Genomic DNA, 13,224 nt, shown 5'->3' with positions numbered 1-13,224 from the left:
GCTGACATTTAGTCACCTTTATGTGATCGGTTCGCGGAAGCAAACGGACGTGATAATGTTAAATTGTCACGTTCGAAGCTTACAACATATCAACAAACGCTAACAAAAAATTTCATCGAGATGAAATTATACAAATATTTAACAAAATAACAATTTACAATTGCAATTCAACAGAAAATGAGTAGTACATTATTTGAGCAGATCATTTGCATATTTTAATCACGTAAATTCTAGACATACTTCAAACCATGATAACTCAAACATAAGACGTATCAAAACGAAGAAAAAATAGAACCCCAAAGCTGCTTTGCCAAACGTTGCTAGCTAGCCTTTTCCCTTTGCTAGCAGCTATTCGTCCCGCGCACCCCCATTCAAATGAGTCGCAATTTCAAAAATAAAACACCTTCCCAAAAAAAACCAAAACGCAGTCAAAAAGTAATGTGGGAATCAAACAACGCGCAACGCGAGTCGGCAAGAGTGTGGAAAAAAATATAAATCGACCATATTTTCGATCACCCTCAAGCTGTTCCCATCTCACCCTCTTGGGGGGTTTGAGTGGAGGGTGCAGTGCGCGATCGCGATCAAAGTGTGCGCGCGCGTTGGTATTCGTCTGGTTCGATCTGGTTTCGGAGGCGCGAGTGTTGGTGGCCTTTATTTTGTCTGCCAGCAGCCCCGCAAAGTACGCTCGATCGTGAGTCGATCGTGCACGAAATACGTTCGAACACCCATTTTTGGATTGCCACCCCCATTGTTGAGTATTGCATCTGGAAACCCTGGGTGGTGGTGGAAGTGGTCTATTATTCTACGCAATCACGATGAAGTACGAAAAACAAAGCGTAACTACAACGCACTCAAGCACCCAAAATCGGCTTGTGTTGGCGAGTCGATCAGAAAGCTCTGCTTTGGCAGCTTCTATTGGTCAAGACGACGCACTGGGGCTGTGTTTTGTGCGATTCGTGCTATCTATTTCGCCAACCGCGAGTTCAACCCCTAACCGCGGCCTGCCACTAGGGGTGACGGTGGAAACGGAAAGCGCAAGTGGGGCGCACGAGGCAAGAGATAATGAAACTATCCATTCGCCATTGCGCCGCGGCTGTTGCTCCTCTGCACAGTGCCATGGCATTGTGTGTGGTGCGTGTGTAAGCGCGTAGAGGACGATTGAGGCGTGGGGAATGGAGGATGAAGGCGGTAGACGGTGGCAAGTGAATGTACCCTCTCCTCCTAGTGCTGCTATTCGATTCCAACAAACCCACCCCTAGCAACCGCGGCAACACACCCCTACCAGAGGAACAACGCGCAGTCAACTACAACTACGCACACCGGCTCGCGTACAGGTATGGACGTAAAAATGAACAGCCCACTTGCTGGCGCATAAGAGAACTAGTTTTGGTAGATGGTTTCTTATTACAAGGTTGATTTAAAAAACCCGCTACAGATTGCGGGGTTGTGAAGTGTAGCTAGAGCGCTATTACTTGATCTATCTTAATTTGCATGGCAATATTATTTTGATTTTTTAGAAACAAATAATTTATAGACCTTCGTGGATTCAATTACCTTCTCCCATCTCTCAAAGATATCCCATTTTCACATCTGTAGTACCATTCTTAAACAATATTAATTCAGCTATTTGATTCTACACCCTATAGCGTCAACAAAATTCCTTTCAAGGCAACCCAACATGTTAGCAAAACAATCTATCCTTAAATACTGGCACCCCACTTCAATACCTATCCGAAAGAGGCTGATGATGTGCAACACTCAGATGCACTATTGCTCAAAAGTGACCGAAAAGGGCCACAAGAGCCCGAGAGCTCATCCAACGTGGGGTGAAGAATTTTGTTCGCGACTGTTGGCGGCCCTCTCTTGCACCAGCGATGTGCGTGCGTTTCTGCCGCTGCCACCATTTTGGTCGTTTAGTTGGTTGTATTTCGAGAGGCGCTCCGGAGCCATGACCGACTAGGGAAAGCGATGCAGGGCCATAGGAGAGGGCTAGTGGGCGCCAGGCAACGGGAGAGGGAGGGAGGGAGGAGGGGGAAAACGAAGAGCCTCGCGATGGACGACGACGGCAAGGCGAGCGGGCCTACGTGCGTATTATTATTTCCCATCGTGCACACACGCAGGCATCAGAGGCACAGCATAGCCGAAAGCAGCTACAATGGCAGATCGCAATGAAAAATAGAGGGCACACGCACACAGCGATGTGGCTCTACGCTCAATGAAGAGAAGAAGCGAACAAAAAAAAACCACCAACGGGGCGAAACTTTGTTCGCTTCCAAACGACGGATAATTAAGCAAACCGCCGAAAGGGCCGCAAACAAACGCACAAAATGGAGTGCACAAATTTTTGGAAAACAAAACGCGTCGAATAAATAAAGCCGGAGCGTCGTGTTGGAGAAAATTTAGGTGCGTGTACACCTGCACGCGTCGCTCAGGAAGAAGACGTTTTGGAAAAAAAAACGCATCCTTCGCCCTCATTGACGACCCTCGTTCGTACGTCAGCAGAAGAAGCAGCTCTGCTATCAAACAAACAAAAATGTACTGTAAAAAATTGCACCCAATTCTTGAGAGAGAAAAGAAAACAATGAATTACAGATAAGAACAACACTTACTCGCTCTCTTTTTCGCTTGCTCTCGTGCGTTTTTGCCTCGCAAGACTTGACGGCTGCTGTTGGCTTTTTACGGTGGTGGTTTTCGTGCGTGAGCTTCTTCGTGATGCACTTCTTTTCCTTTTCGCCAAAGGGCCTACCGCCCAGCACCACCACCCAGCACCCGGCGGCAGCGACGATCTGCGTAAATCGTTATGTTTTGATAGATTTCAGTGACGAGCAGCCCAAAGGATTGGGAATCTTCTTCTTCACTTGATGCACACGCACACGCACAGTGGATTTGGGTGGGGGTTTGGGTGGGGAAAAAACACGATCGAATACAAGGAAACAGAGAGTGGGGAAGGGATTTCACACGCACAACGGGTGCGGCAGGTGTGACCGGATCCACGCACACGTACGCTTAAAACACAAACGCACCGACCACAACCGCGCGAAGAAGAAGGAGTATGTGGCCGGGGTTGGTTGGAAAGAGTGGCGGAGGGGGTGTGGTTGGGGTTGAATAATTTTCTCTTTGCCTTTTTTTTCTCCTCCTTTGCACCGGGAGAAAGCTGACCGCAGCACACACGCACACACACTGCACACGACACAAGCACACAAAAGCGCACGCCACTCACATGGGAAAACGCGCACACGAGCCCGTACGCGTATAATTACGTCGGTACACTGGAACCGGAAAATCGCCACCACAAGAAAGGACCTCCCGAACAATGCACCGGGAATGCAAGGTGTTGAACGGTCCGCGTGTACGGATAACGAAAGGAAGAAGAAGAACAGAACGGTGTGCCGGAGATGGAGAAGAAAATCCAAAATCACACAGCACCGTCGACGCGGCTAAAAGCGATGGCCACTCGGGCCTGGCCGGATAACGTACGATGGCGCCGGCATAGAACGGAACGGTCAAAGGAAGTAACCGAAATGGACGCAATCGTGACGTCGTACGCACATCTACAGCGACCCGGCGTTCGCGCTGGTTGCCCGGAATTGCCTCAAAATGACGACTTTTTGTGGACCGACCACAATTCCGCTTGCCATACTGTTTTCCCGCACCAACAGCCGGGAAACACTGCCTTTTTCGCGCACACTCACACGTACACGCACGCTCGAATGCCGTTTTTCTGCGCCTTCGAAAACACTTCAGCTAGCTAGGCGAAATGCTGGAAGAATGACGGCTGCTTAACAATATGCTCTCGAGTTTCGAAACGCCCGAGTGAAGCGCCTGGGATCCCGCCGGGATCGTGGAGCTTTTTGCCTGTTCGCCCGTTGCCTGGCAACGTTCTGCTCCTGCCGTATTCGATTCCGCAGCAGGGGAATGCTTAATTCCAACTGCTGGATAGACGCCGCCTTGTTCTGTCTTGGCGGCGGTACGCTTGCTGCGTCGTTGTGCTTCCCTTCGAGCTGTACGAAGGAGCCCGCATTACAAGCGCTTAGCTGGTTGCTGCAGCGGCGGCGTTTGGTGCCTTAAGCAGACACTTGGGCTTTTCCCAGCAGCAGCACAACAATCGAAACTGCGCGAGCTAGTGGTATAGTTACACTGGAGCGGCCGAGAAAGAGTTGACGTGTGGCCGTGGCCGCGACGACGGAACGAACGAAAACATACGCTGCCTGCTACTGCTGCAACAATCTCCTCACGCGCGCACACACACTGTAACGCTCACGAGCACGGAACACACTCACCCTGCGTTTCTGCTGTCCCGATGGGTACCATTTTCTGTCGATTTCCGAACAACCCAGCTGGAAGGTGGTTTTTCCGTCACACGCAATACGTCACTACCGTCGTTGCCCGTTTTCCGATGGTGCGTTTTCTAGTATTTTCCATCAAATGCGTTCTTACATCACTCCTACGCACGCAGAACACGTTCCTAACTTTCCGACATCAAGCGACTTTGTACAGCAGACTACCCGTAACGACAGCGCCCTAACGTCAACGAAGCCTCTACCCAAGCGACAGAAACTGATCGAACCCAAGTGACAACCGAAACTGTCATAACTCTTGGAATTGTAGCAAAATAAAAACATTTATACAAAACGTGCAATTTAAGCATCAAACTCTTTTAAAAACTCTCATTATTTTTGCCTTGTATCGAAAAGGCTTCCTCATTGTTCTTTTTCAATTATATATGCATAAATTGATAATGCGCGTGAACGTTTTTGTGTGCATTGAGATATTTTCATATTTTACGCTCAAATTTGACATTATTTTTAAACTTAATTATTTTCAGTTATTATTTGGTTTTAGAGCATGGTTTAGCAGTTCAATTAAATATAAAATGACTGTGTAAAATTCATATTTTAACAATAGCTTAAGAAATAAATAGCACACCATAAATCTGTATCGTTTTGTGAGTATTTTTTTGTTTTCTTGTTCCAGTGACGTTACTGTCAAAAATAAAACAATAAAAATGGCCAAGTTCTTGAATCGATCGTGGTGTTTTCCTCAAAAATATACCTCTTAATTAACTGCAAATTACAAGATAAAAGTGACGATATTTATGGTGCATCGAGAATATTAATTTCTAGCATTCCTGCTAGTTGATTATTTCGAAAAAAACGAACTTTATCTCGTCACAATTTACTGACAACAAATCGACAGAAAGAAGGCGATGTACTAACTTTGGAAACATACCGCAAAAGCAACGGTACCCGTGTGCTAGTCGGAAATCGCTAACCCTTTCTCAGATTAAGGGCCACGTTGCGCCTAAGGCAAACTAGCGCCCCAAAATGTCGCAAAGCGCTCCGAGAAGACACCCTCCCAGCGGAAACGTGGAGGTCAGCAGCATGTCTGCAAAGTTTGTTGACACCGAGTGGGAGGCGCGGGAGGTAAGTGAACCCGGCACCATATTTGGACTTACCTATTTCCTTCGACGTGTTCTGGGTGGACATCTGGGCGTTCTCTTCTGGCTCGTCCGATGATGAACTTCCCATTCTTGCAGCACAATGCACTAGGATAATTTCTACCAACCTGCCCAACATTAACGCGCTCGCATACGGATGTTGACCGCTTGCATCACATGCACTCTGTACATCCGGCTGCTGCTTATATCTCATACTCTTCAGGTGGCGTTCACTGTCGCCTTTTCTTTCGTTCAGCGAAAATCATGCACCTCGCGAGTAACGCATCGACTGTATGGTTTATTATTGTTTCTGTGGGCGTTCGTTTTGAAATGCACGTCACTTGTTACAAACAGACATCAGGACACCAAAAGTTTTTGTAATACTGACAGCAAGAGCAAAAGAGGATGCGTTTTCTGCCTTCGATCTACATGTGCCTCACCGGTCGTTCTAGAAGCACGAATTAACATTGGGAAGTGCCTTACCATTGCAGTGGTTCTTCCACCCGTACCAGGCATTAAATCCGTGTCGCTTGAAAATCAACTTTGCGCACTTGATGTCGTCGGTAATATCATCATCTAGCAGACCTTCAGAATGAAATGCAAAATTAATACACCGTACCCATTGTCCCGCGGGGAATCGCTACTTACTCTTGCAAGCTATTTTACAATCATTCGAACCGTAGCTCGAATCGCACCAGTATTTATTGTTGATCTGAAACAACCCATAATCAGTAGAGCCGTTCTTGTTCTTGTTCGTCGCTGCTGTGTTGAAGGCACTCTCGTTCTGCACGAGACAGATCCCTTGTAAAAAAGAGCATCGCAATCTATCATCAATTCATCATTCGATTGTCTTGCGCAAAATTCGCTACTTACAGTTCGGGATCGATGCCTTGGCGATGCCGTTATTAAACAGGGCCTTGGCGAGTTCACACTTGCCAACGGTTTTGCCGTTGACTGTCGCACAGCCAACTAAGACGACTAGAGCGACGGCTGTAAAAAGAACCTTCATCTTGAAGTTTCTGTTGTTTGAGATATGCAACACTCCGGAAAACTGAGCTGGACGTTAATGATTCTTTCGCCAAAGCCTGCACGATTATATACCCTGCTGAGTTGCTGATAACCACACGGACTATGAGCCTCTCACATGGACATAATTGAAAGCGTATACCTTTCCCATGTGTTTATTTGAATTTTTTTTTTGTTAGATTGTATTTTGTCCTCTGACTCACATGTGTGTTGTGGGAAGAATAATATTTATCTATCTGTGGCTTTATCTACCATGTTCTAAAATCGTAATTTTCCTCCGTTTTGTTGTCTGGTCTATGGTATTTCATATCGCAGTTCCGCTACGGAAAGATTGTCATTCAGTGATTTCCCTGTACAAGGCTAAACGAAGGCAATAGTACCGTTTTGCATCTTTTACTTACCATTAAATTAAACAATCGCACGATGACACACCAAAGCAAATCGTCGGTCGTTTCTTTGTACAGCGTGGATGTTAAAATGTCGCGTTTGAAACAGACGTTCTCCGAGTGTTTCGAACCACCTTACGCGCTGTACGCACACACAAAGTACAAGTGTGGACCCCCCTGGCGGATGTCTGCGGAGATGCAGCAAACGAAGACCCTGGCAGTCGGTGGTTTCGGGGATTTTCTCAACCATCCCAACGGGGGGATTCACAAAATACGCGTTTATAAGTTCGTTTCCGCAATGCTACTGGAGTACGAGCGCTGTAAAGTCTCTAAAGTAGAGCATTGAGCGTCGGCATTTCAATTTATTATTCGATTTGTTTTATAAGAAAGTCATCATATTGTCATAAAAAGTACACAAAAACTGTGCTATATGCTTATCCTTTCACGGGGAAACAATCGCCAATCGATGGCAAAGGCTTTCCGTTGCACTTTTTCTGCCAACCGGGCCAGGCGTAGAACCCGTGGCGTTTGAAAAGTAGTTTGGCGCATTTGAAATCATCGTCAATCTTGTCATCTACGAGATCTGTTAAATACAATCATCAAAAAATTATGAAAACAATGTTATAACTGCTTTTTTTGACACAAACTCACGCAAAATTTCCTGTTACAAATAAATATTACTTACCACTGCACAACACGTTGCAGAAGTTATCTTTGAATTTTTCATCTTTACAGTAATATCTGTTATTGATGGCGAACAGCCCGTAGTCGGATGTTCCGTCAGGTCCTTTCTTATTCACATAGCTTGATTCGAAGTTACTGGTTTGAAGAATTAAGCATAGCCCTGTAACAAGTATTTTTTTATTATTAACCACACTTAGCTTGTTTCACTTCTCGTATTCACGTACAATCAGGAATGTTTGATTTCAAAACGCCATTTTTAAGCAAGTATGTAGCAATGTCGCATTTCTCGAAATATGCTCCGTACGTCGTTCCCAGCACGCATAATCCGATTGCGATCGCCAAAAATTTCATCGTTCTAGGTAATCAGATACCCCTAGTCACTGCACTGACTTTACTAGACGCGATGCTTTCGTTCGAAATAGAATTTTGTTTCGACCTAACGCCCTTTTTTAGTAAAATTCTCTTCTTTTTTCGGTTCCAGACTATGTTTGCTCTGTACCGGGGAACAGATTTGCAAACATCTAGGCATTTCAAAAGCGAAAGCATCTGTGCAAATATCTTGCCGTTGGGCATTGCAAATGATATTCAATGCTGCTTGCGGTGCCCCTTAGGATGTAAATTGCGATTGACTCTAAATTCGATACATTATCCTGTTACATCAAGGCCTTCGAAAATGATATTTTCTTCGGTTCTTATTCATTGTTCATTTTTCCAAAATTATGACCCATGTTCAAATAGGTTTGCTTTATTAGTAGAATATTGTTTTTTTATGTGAATTTGTTAAAATTTCATCCATTATTTTCCCTTACAGTCCCAACGGCAGCGTGAACTGGAAGAAGCTCGCGCACGAGCTGCGCAGATGGAGAAAACGATGAAATGGTGGTCCGACTGTACGGCGAATTGGCGCGAAAAATGGAGCAAGGTACGTATTTGCCACATGGTTGCGACAGCGTGAGTAACCGCCCCCTTGTTCGGATGGCACCACGAGCCAAGGGCAGGAAGGAATGAAAATATTAAATCAATATTCCTACCTCGAGTGCCGCGAGGTTGTCCGTGTTAACGGAATATTCCTTCACCGCTCCCGGCAACAAAGCGGATCCCTCTCACCCTCGCGGAACTATTTGCATGCGAAATATTGTATCGCTATGCAAACAGCGAATCCTTACTGCGAAAGCAACAGCAAATGCAGACGAGCCACTCGACGGTTGTGTTTGAGTGCAGTATTGTTATCAGTGCTTGAAAAATCAACGAAAACATTTCTAATTTTTGTGTAAACCAGTTCTGTTAGTAATTGTAAACGAGCTGAACATTACATCACACCAAAATGCCCACTTGTTTTGCGGAAATGCTTGAAGAGCTCGAAAAAGATGCCTCTCGGCTGCTATCAGTCGTTGCGGTAAAAGGATAACAACATTCAATAGAAATAGTAAACCACCTTCTAACTTTTCCTTTCTTTCTTCCAATCAGGTACGAACAGAGCGAAACAAAGCCCGAGATGAGGCGAAACAGCTCCGCAGTAACCTCGAGGCGGCCATCAAAGAATCAAACTCCTATAAACGCGAAAAGTGCGAACTTGAAATTCAGATCTCACAACTCAAAAAAGAGATGGAGAAGGTGCACACGCTCATGATGAAGCACGCCGGGCGGTTCAACAAAGCGAGCCTGGATGCGGCCGACGAACCGGAACGAGACGGCCGGGCGGATAACAACTGTTCGCCAGACATCTCCTCCGACGGACTGAAGAATGTGAACAGCGAAGACGGTCTGGTGACGAAGCTTCCGAATCTGCCGGATGATGGAGCGGCAGTAGCCGGCGGTGGCCTGTTGGCCGCCAACGCAACCGCTGATCTCGATATCGAGGAGTACATCCTACAGGGCGGTGCCATGCCGAAACATTCCGTAGAGTTTAAGGACAAAAACGAACAGATGGCCGAAGAGCGGCGACTCATACAGCAGCTCTCGAAGGACGATTACGACGAGGATTATTTGCTGCAGAAGATTTCGATGCTGCAACTACGGCTGGACGATGCACAGAAGACGATACAGCTAGAGCGCGAAGAAAAAAGCGCCGTCCATCGTAACCTAGAGAAGACCCGCCAGGACATGCAGGAACTGCGTGACAAGTGCGAAGAGCTGCGGGCAGCTAAACAGGATGCCGTGCGGGAGTTGCTGACCCTGCAAGAGCAGCACCGTGTGGAGATGCGCATTACGCACAACTCCTTGCAGGAAGAAAGTGCCGCCCGGGAAACACTCGAGCGGCGATTGTGTGAACTGCGCACCGAACTCGAACGACTGCAGGCGGAAAATGCCGCCGAGTGGGGCAAGCGGGAACGGCTCGAGACGGAGAAGCTAAACATGGAGAGGGAAAACAAGAAACTGCGCGCCGAGTGCCAGGATTTACAGGAACGGCTTGAGCGTAAGGGACGCCCGCTGGTTAACAGCGACGTCGAGCTACGCTCTCTGCAGCAAGAACTGATGGATAAGAATAAGGTGAGGTTGTGCAAAAAGGGGTTTATTTTTCGAACTTCCGGTCTAATAAAAGCTGTTACTTCCCGCACAGGAACTGAGCGACATTCGCCACTCGCATAGCAAAATGAAAAAGATGCTCTCCGAAGCCAACACAGAGCTGGGTCACGCGGTGCGCCGTGCGGAACAGTACGAGACGGAAGTGAAGCGATTGCGTTCGCGTGTAGAAGAACTAAAGCACGAGCTGGCCTCTGCCGAGGATGAGCTTGATGCGGCCTGTAACCACGTGCGCCGGTTGCAGCGCACGAACGAAGAACTGAGCGGGCAGACCGAAGGTTTGCACGTGCAGATTCAGCACCTACAAACGAGGTAAGACCGTGCAAGGAGCAAAGCAAAGTGATAGCCCGCAATTTACATCCTTACATCTCACGGTATTAGTGATGTTGCACTGCGCTTAGACTTAGACAAACACCTCTTAACACGTGGCAGATCGATCGGATACTGTTTTCTTTTCGCCTTTTCCTTTTTTTACGGGTGATTTTCATGCTCCACTGCTTGATCATGTATCTCCATACTAAACCGCAACGCCATTTTGCTTAGTTGTTTATGTTTTTTCTCCCTTCGCCAATGGCCACGGATATTGTGATATTGGTTTCTTCACCTGTTTTCTGTATCCTTGTTTTTCTTTTCCCTTATGTTAACACAAATTGTTCGGGTGCTGGTACAATAACCCCCATGCTATGTCCTACTGGTCCCGCCCAACATCCGGCCCCCCATTGGTGATGGCGCAAAATCACACCATGTAACTACTAACCTGGCACTCGCGTGTGTGGCTTTCCCGTACTAACGAAACTGCGCATACTAACCGTCGCAAACGAAAACTGCGCCACCCGCTCGAACTCTGGCAGCAGCGGAAGTCCTAAGCAGCAGCAGCACCAGCAGCAACATGATGCAAGCAACTATAAGGCCACGAATCGGTCTAACTATACGGCCAACGTGGGTTACAAACCGAACATCAACGATCTCAAGCAGCTGTTCGATAATTCCGCATCGCGCCATTTCTCCGATCGTCCACATGGTGGCGTCAGCGGATTGCCACCCCGTACCGGTCTGCCGGTGCGTGAACAACCGTTGTCCCTGTCATCCGGAGCAGCTCCACAACCCCCATCATACATTCCGCTCTCGTCCGGTTCGTATTACGATGCCAAACCGAGCTACATTGATCCTGACGTTCCTTCGCCACCATCGTTGAACAACAACAAGTACGAGTTCGAACGTGCCAAGCAAAAGTTTGACAACATAACACGGGCCGCTGCAGCAGCTAGTGGACATAAGGCACGCTCTTCCGGTGGCGGTTTGCCACCGACCAAGCAGCATAGCTCCGGAAGCTCGGCAATACCGAAGCGAAACACTACCGCAAGCGCGTCAATGTCGTCGTACTACGAGCCGAATGTTTTCCCGGGAAATAGTGGCACCGGGGCAGCACCGGGAGCCGGAGACATGCGTAACAGCCGCGGTGGTGATGATATGCCTCCGGCGAAAGCTCAGAACCAAATAAACGAAACGATTCAGCTTTTCGATGCTAGTCCAGGATCGTACGATCAGTCACCGGCCGGTATGGCACCGGTTGGGCCACCCCCGAGGAGTATGGGGGCACACAAACCGATCAACATTAGCAAGATGAACGATGTCAATCTGGACGGGTTGAAGGTATCGGAGGATGACGAAGTGAGTACCCCCAATTCCTGTTAGAGCACGGTGGAACGGTACGCTGCCAGGTTCTGCAGCCCAGGGGTGTGTGCCTAGCGTGGATTGCGTGGTTGTGAGGCTACCATTTTGTAGACGTTTCTAGTACGTGTTTGTGTGTGGAAAATCAGCTGAACTCAGCTTCATGTAGTTTGAGGTGATGTGCATGCTTTTTTTGTGTATCAGCAACTTTGTTCTAGATGTACTAACAATGCTGTCTGGGGAAGAAAAACCTACCATATTGACCATACTCATCTTCGGCTTCCTTCTTCCAACAGACTCCGTAGCTCACATGGATCCAGCAGTCTGCTTTCGGCCAACGACGATAATAGCGATAATGAATGAACAAGAATATCCCCGCGCTGTGGACTCAACGACATTCTCAGGCACAATATACGAGGAAACACAGGCCCTTCCGGCGACATGGGTGCATTAATCAAAGCCCACAGTTCACCGATAGAAGTTATCAACGGTGGATGTGTGTCACAAATAGTGCTCTCTAGTATTTATAACTTGCTATAATAACCGTGGTTTAGAATGTTAGCCCACACACTCCGAGAGTAGAATTTGAAGGACATTAGCTGGCCAGCATATGGTGTCCTGTTCGTGCAGTTATAGTACTTACATCACAGTACAGAATATCGTATCGCAAAAGTATTAAACAAACGATAATTCCTCCATAGATCTGGACCTTTATACTACCCTAAATCTAAGGCAGCAATGAGTGAAGTAATTCTGCTACGCATCCTTCCAGTAATGAAAGTGGATCAGATCGAAGAATGGTTAAATGAAACCGTATCAATCGATTTTCCAGCATCTGATCTGTCTGAAGATTCCCTCCCCGTTAACAATACAAACGCCTAAGGTAGGGCGTAGCATACCCGCCCATGGATAGTACAATGATCGGCAGTTATTTGCTGAGACAGCCAAGCAATCCTGTCTCTGGAACCAACTAGTATTGCGAGTATTCATGTGACTCCCCAGAAAAATATATGTTTTTCTTCTACAAGCGTACGGGTTTATGGCATATTTTATACGTTTAATTCTATCCCTTTTTGATCTTAAAATGTGTTTCTTACGATACCAAATAAGCCAAATTTACTATACGTTTTAATCCCAGTTGAGCAATACCCGATTCGATTTAGATGCAAACACAAATTCAATTTGGATGCAAAATCTACGCTAATGTTGTGTATGCAGGTTGCAGCATATCCCCGTATATTGTGTTAGGAGGAAAAGGACTTCTCGTAGTGGCAAATACTCAAGTTATGGCGTGTTAGAGTTTTAGTTTATCAAAGTCCTAGGAATAAACATATATATATGTAATCGATATCGGTAATGTAATCCAGAAATTGAGCGTCCAATCAACAGGTTTATCCGAACCTCTAGCAGTGTAAAACGTAAGATCAGCGTAGTGTGTCGTGAATGCTTATTTTTATTTGCTCCATATGCGTATGCCACTCAGAACTGATTTAAAAT

At 46.7% G+C, this 13,224-nt stretch overlaps 2 protein-coding genes across 2 annotated transcripts; one reads left to right on the top strand and one right to left on the bottom strand.

Moving 5' to 3' along the window:
• Positions 1-5,324: 5,324 nt before the first annotated feature.
• LOC128725410 (coiled-coil domain-containing protein 102A) lies at positions 5,325-13,075 on the top strand. Its single transcript, XM_053819152.1, has 6 exons — positions 5,325-5,423; positions 8,345-8,455; positions 9,001-10,023; positions 10,094-10,368; positions 10,911-11,727; positions 12,024-13,075. Exons 1-6 carry the CDS (start codon positions 5,325-5,327, stop codon positions 12,030-12,032), a joined length of 2,334 nt encoding a protein of 777 aa, XP_053675127.1. The 3' UTR covers positions 12,033-13,075.
• On the bottom strand, positions 5,722-6,498 carry LOC128725411 (lysozyme c-1-like). The gene is made up of 3 exons (XM_053819153.1): positions 6,311-6,498; positions 6,086-6,238; positions 5,722-6,022 (listed from the first exon to the last, which is right to left on the bottom strand). The coding sequence occupies exons 1-3, from the start codon at positions 6,444-6,446 to the stop codon at positions 5,886-5,888; spliced, it is 426 nt and encodes a 141-aa protein (XP_053675128.1). The 5' UTR covers positions 6,447-6,498; the 3' UTR covers positions 5,722-5,885.
• Positions 13,076-13,224: the final 149 nt, after the last annotated feature.

This window comes from Anopheles nili, chromosome 3 (genome assembly GCF_943737925.1).
Source record: "Anopheles nili chromosome 3, idAnoNiliSN_F5_01, whole genome shotgun sequence".
Classification (NCBI taxonomy): domain Eukaryota; kingdom Metazoa; phylum Arthropoda; class Insecta; order Diptera; family Culicidae; genus Anopheles; species Anopheles nili.
This window is presented reverse-complemented; position numbering and strand designations above follow the sequence as displayed.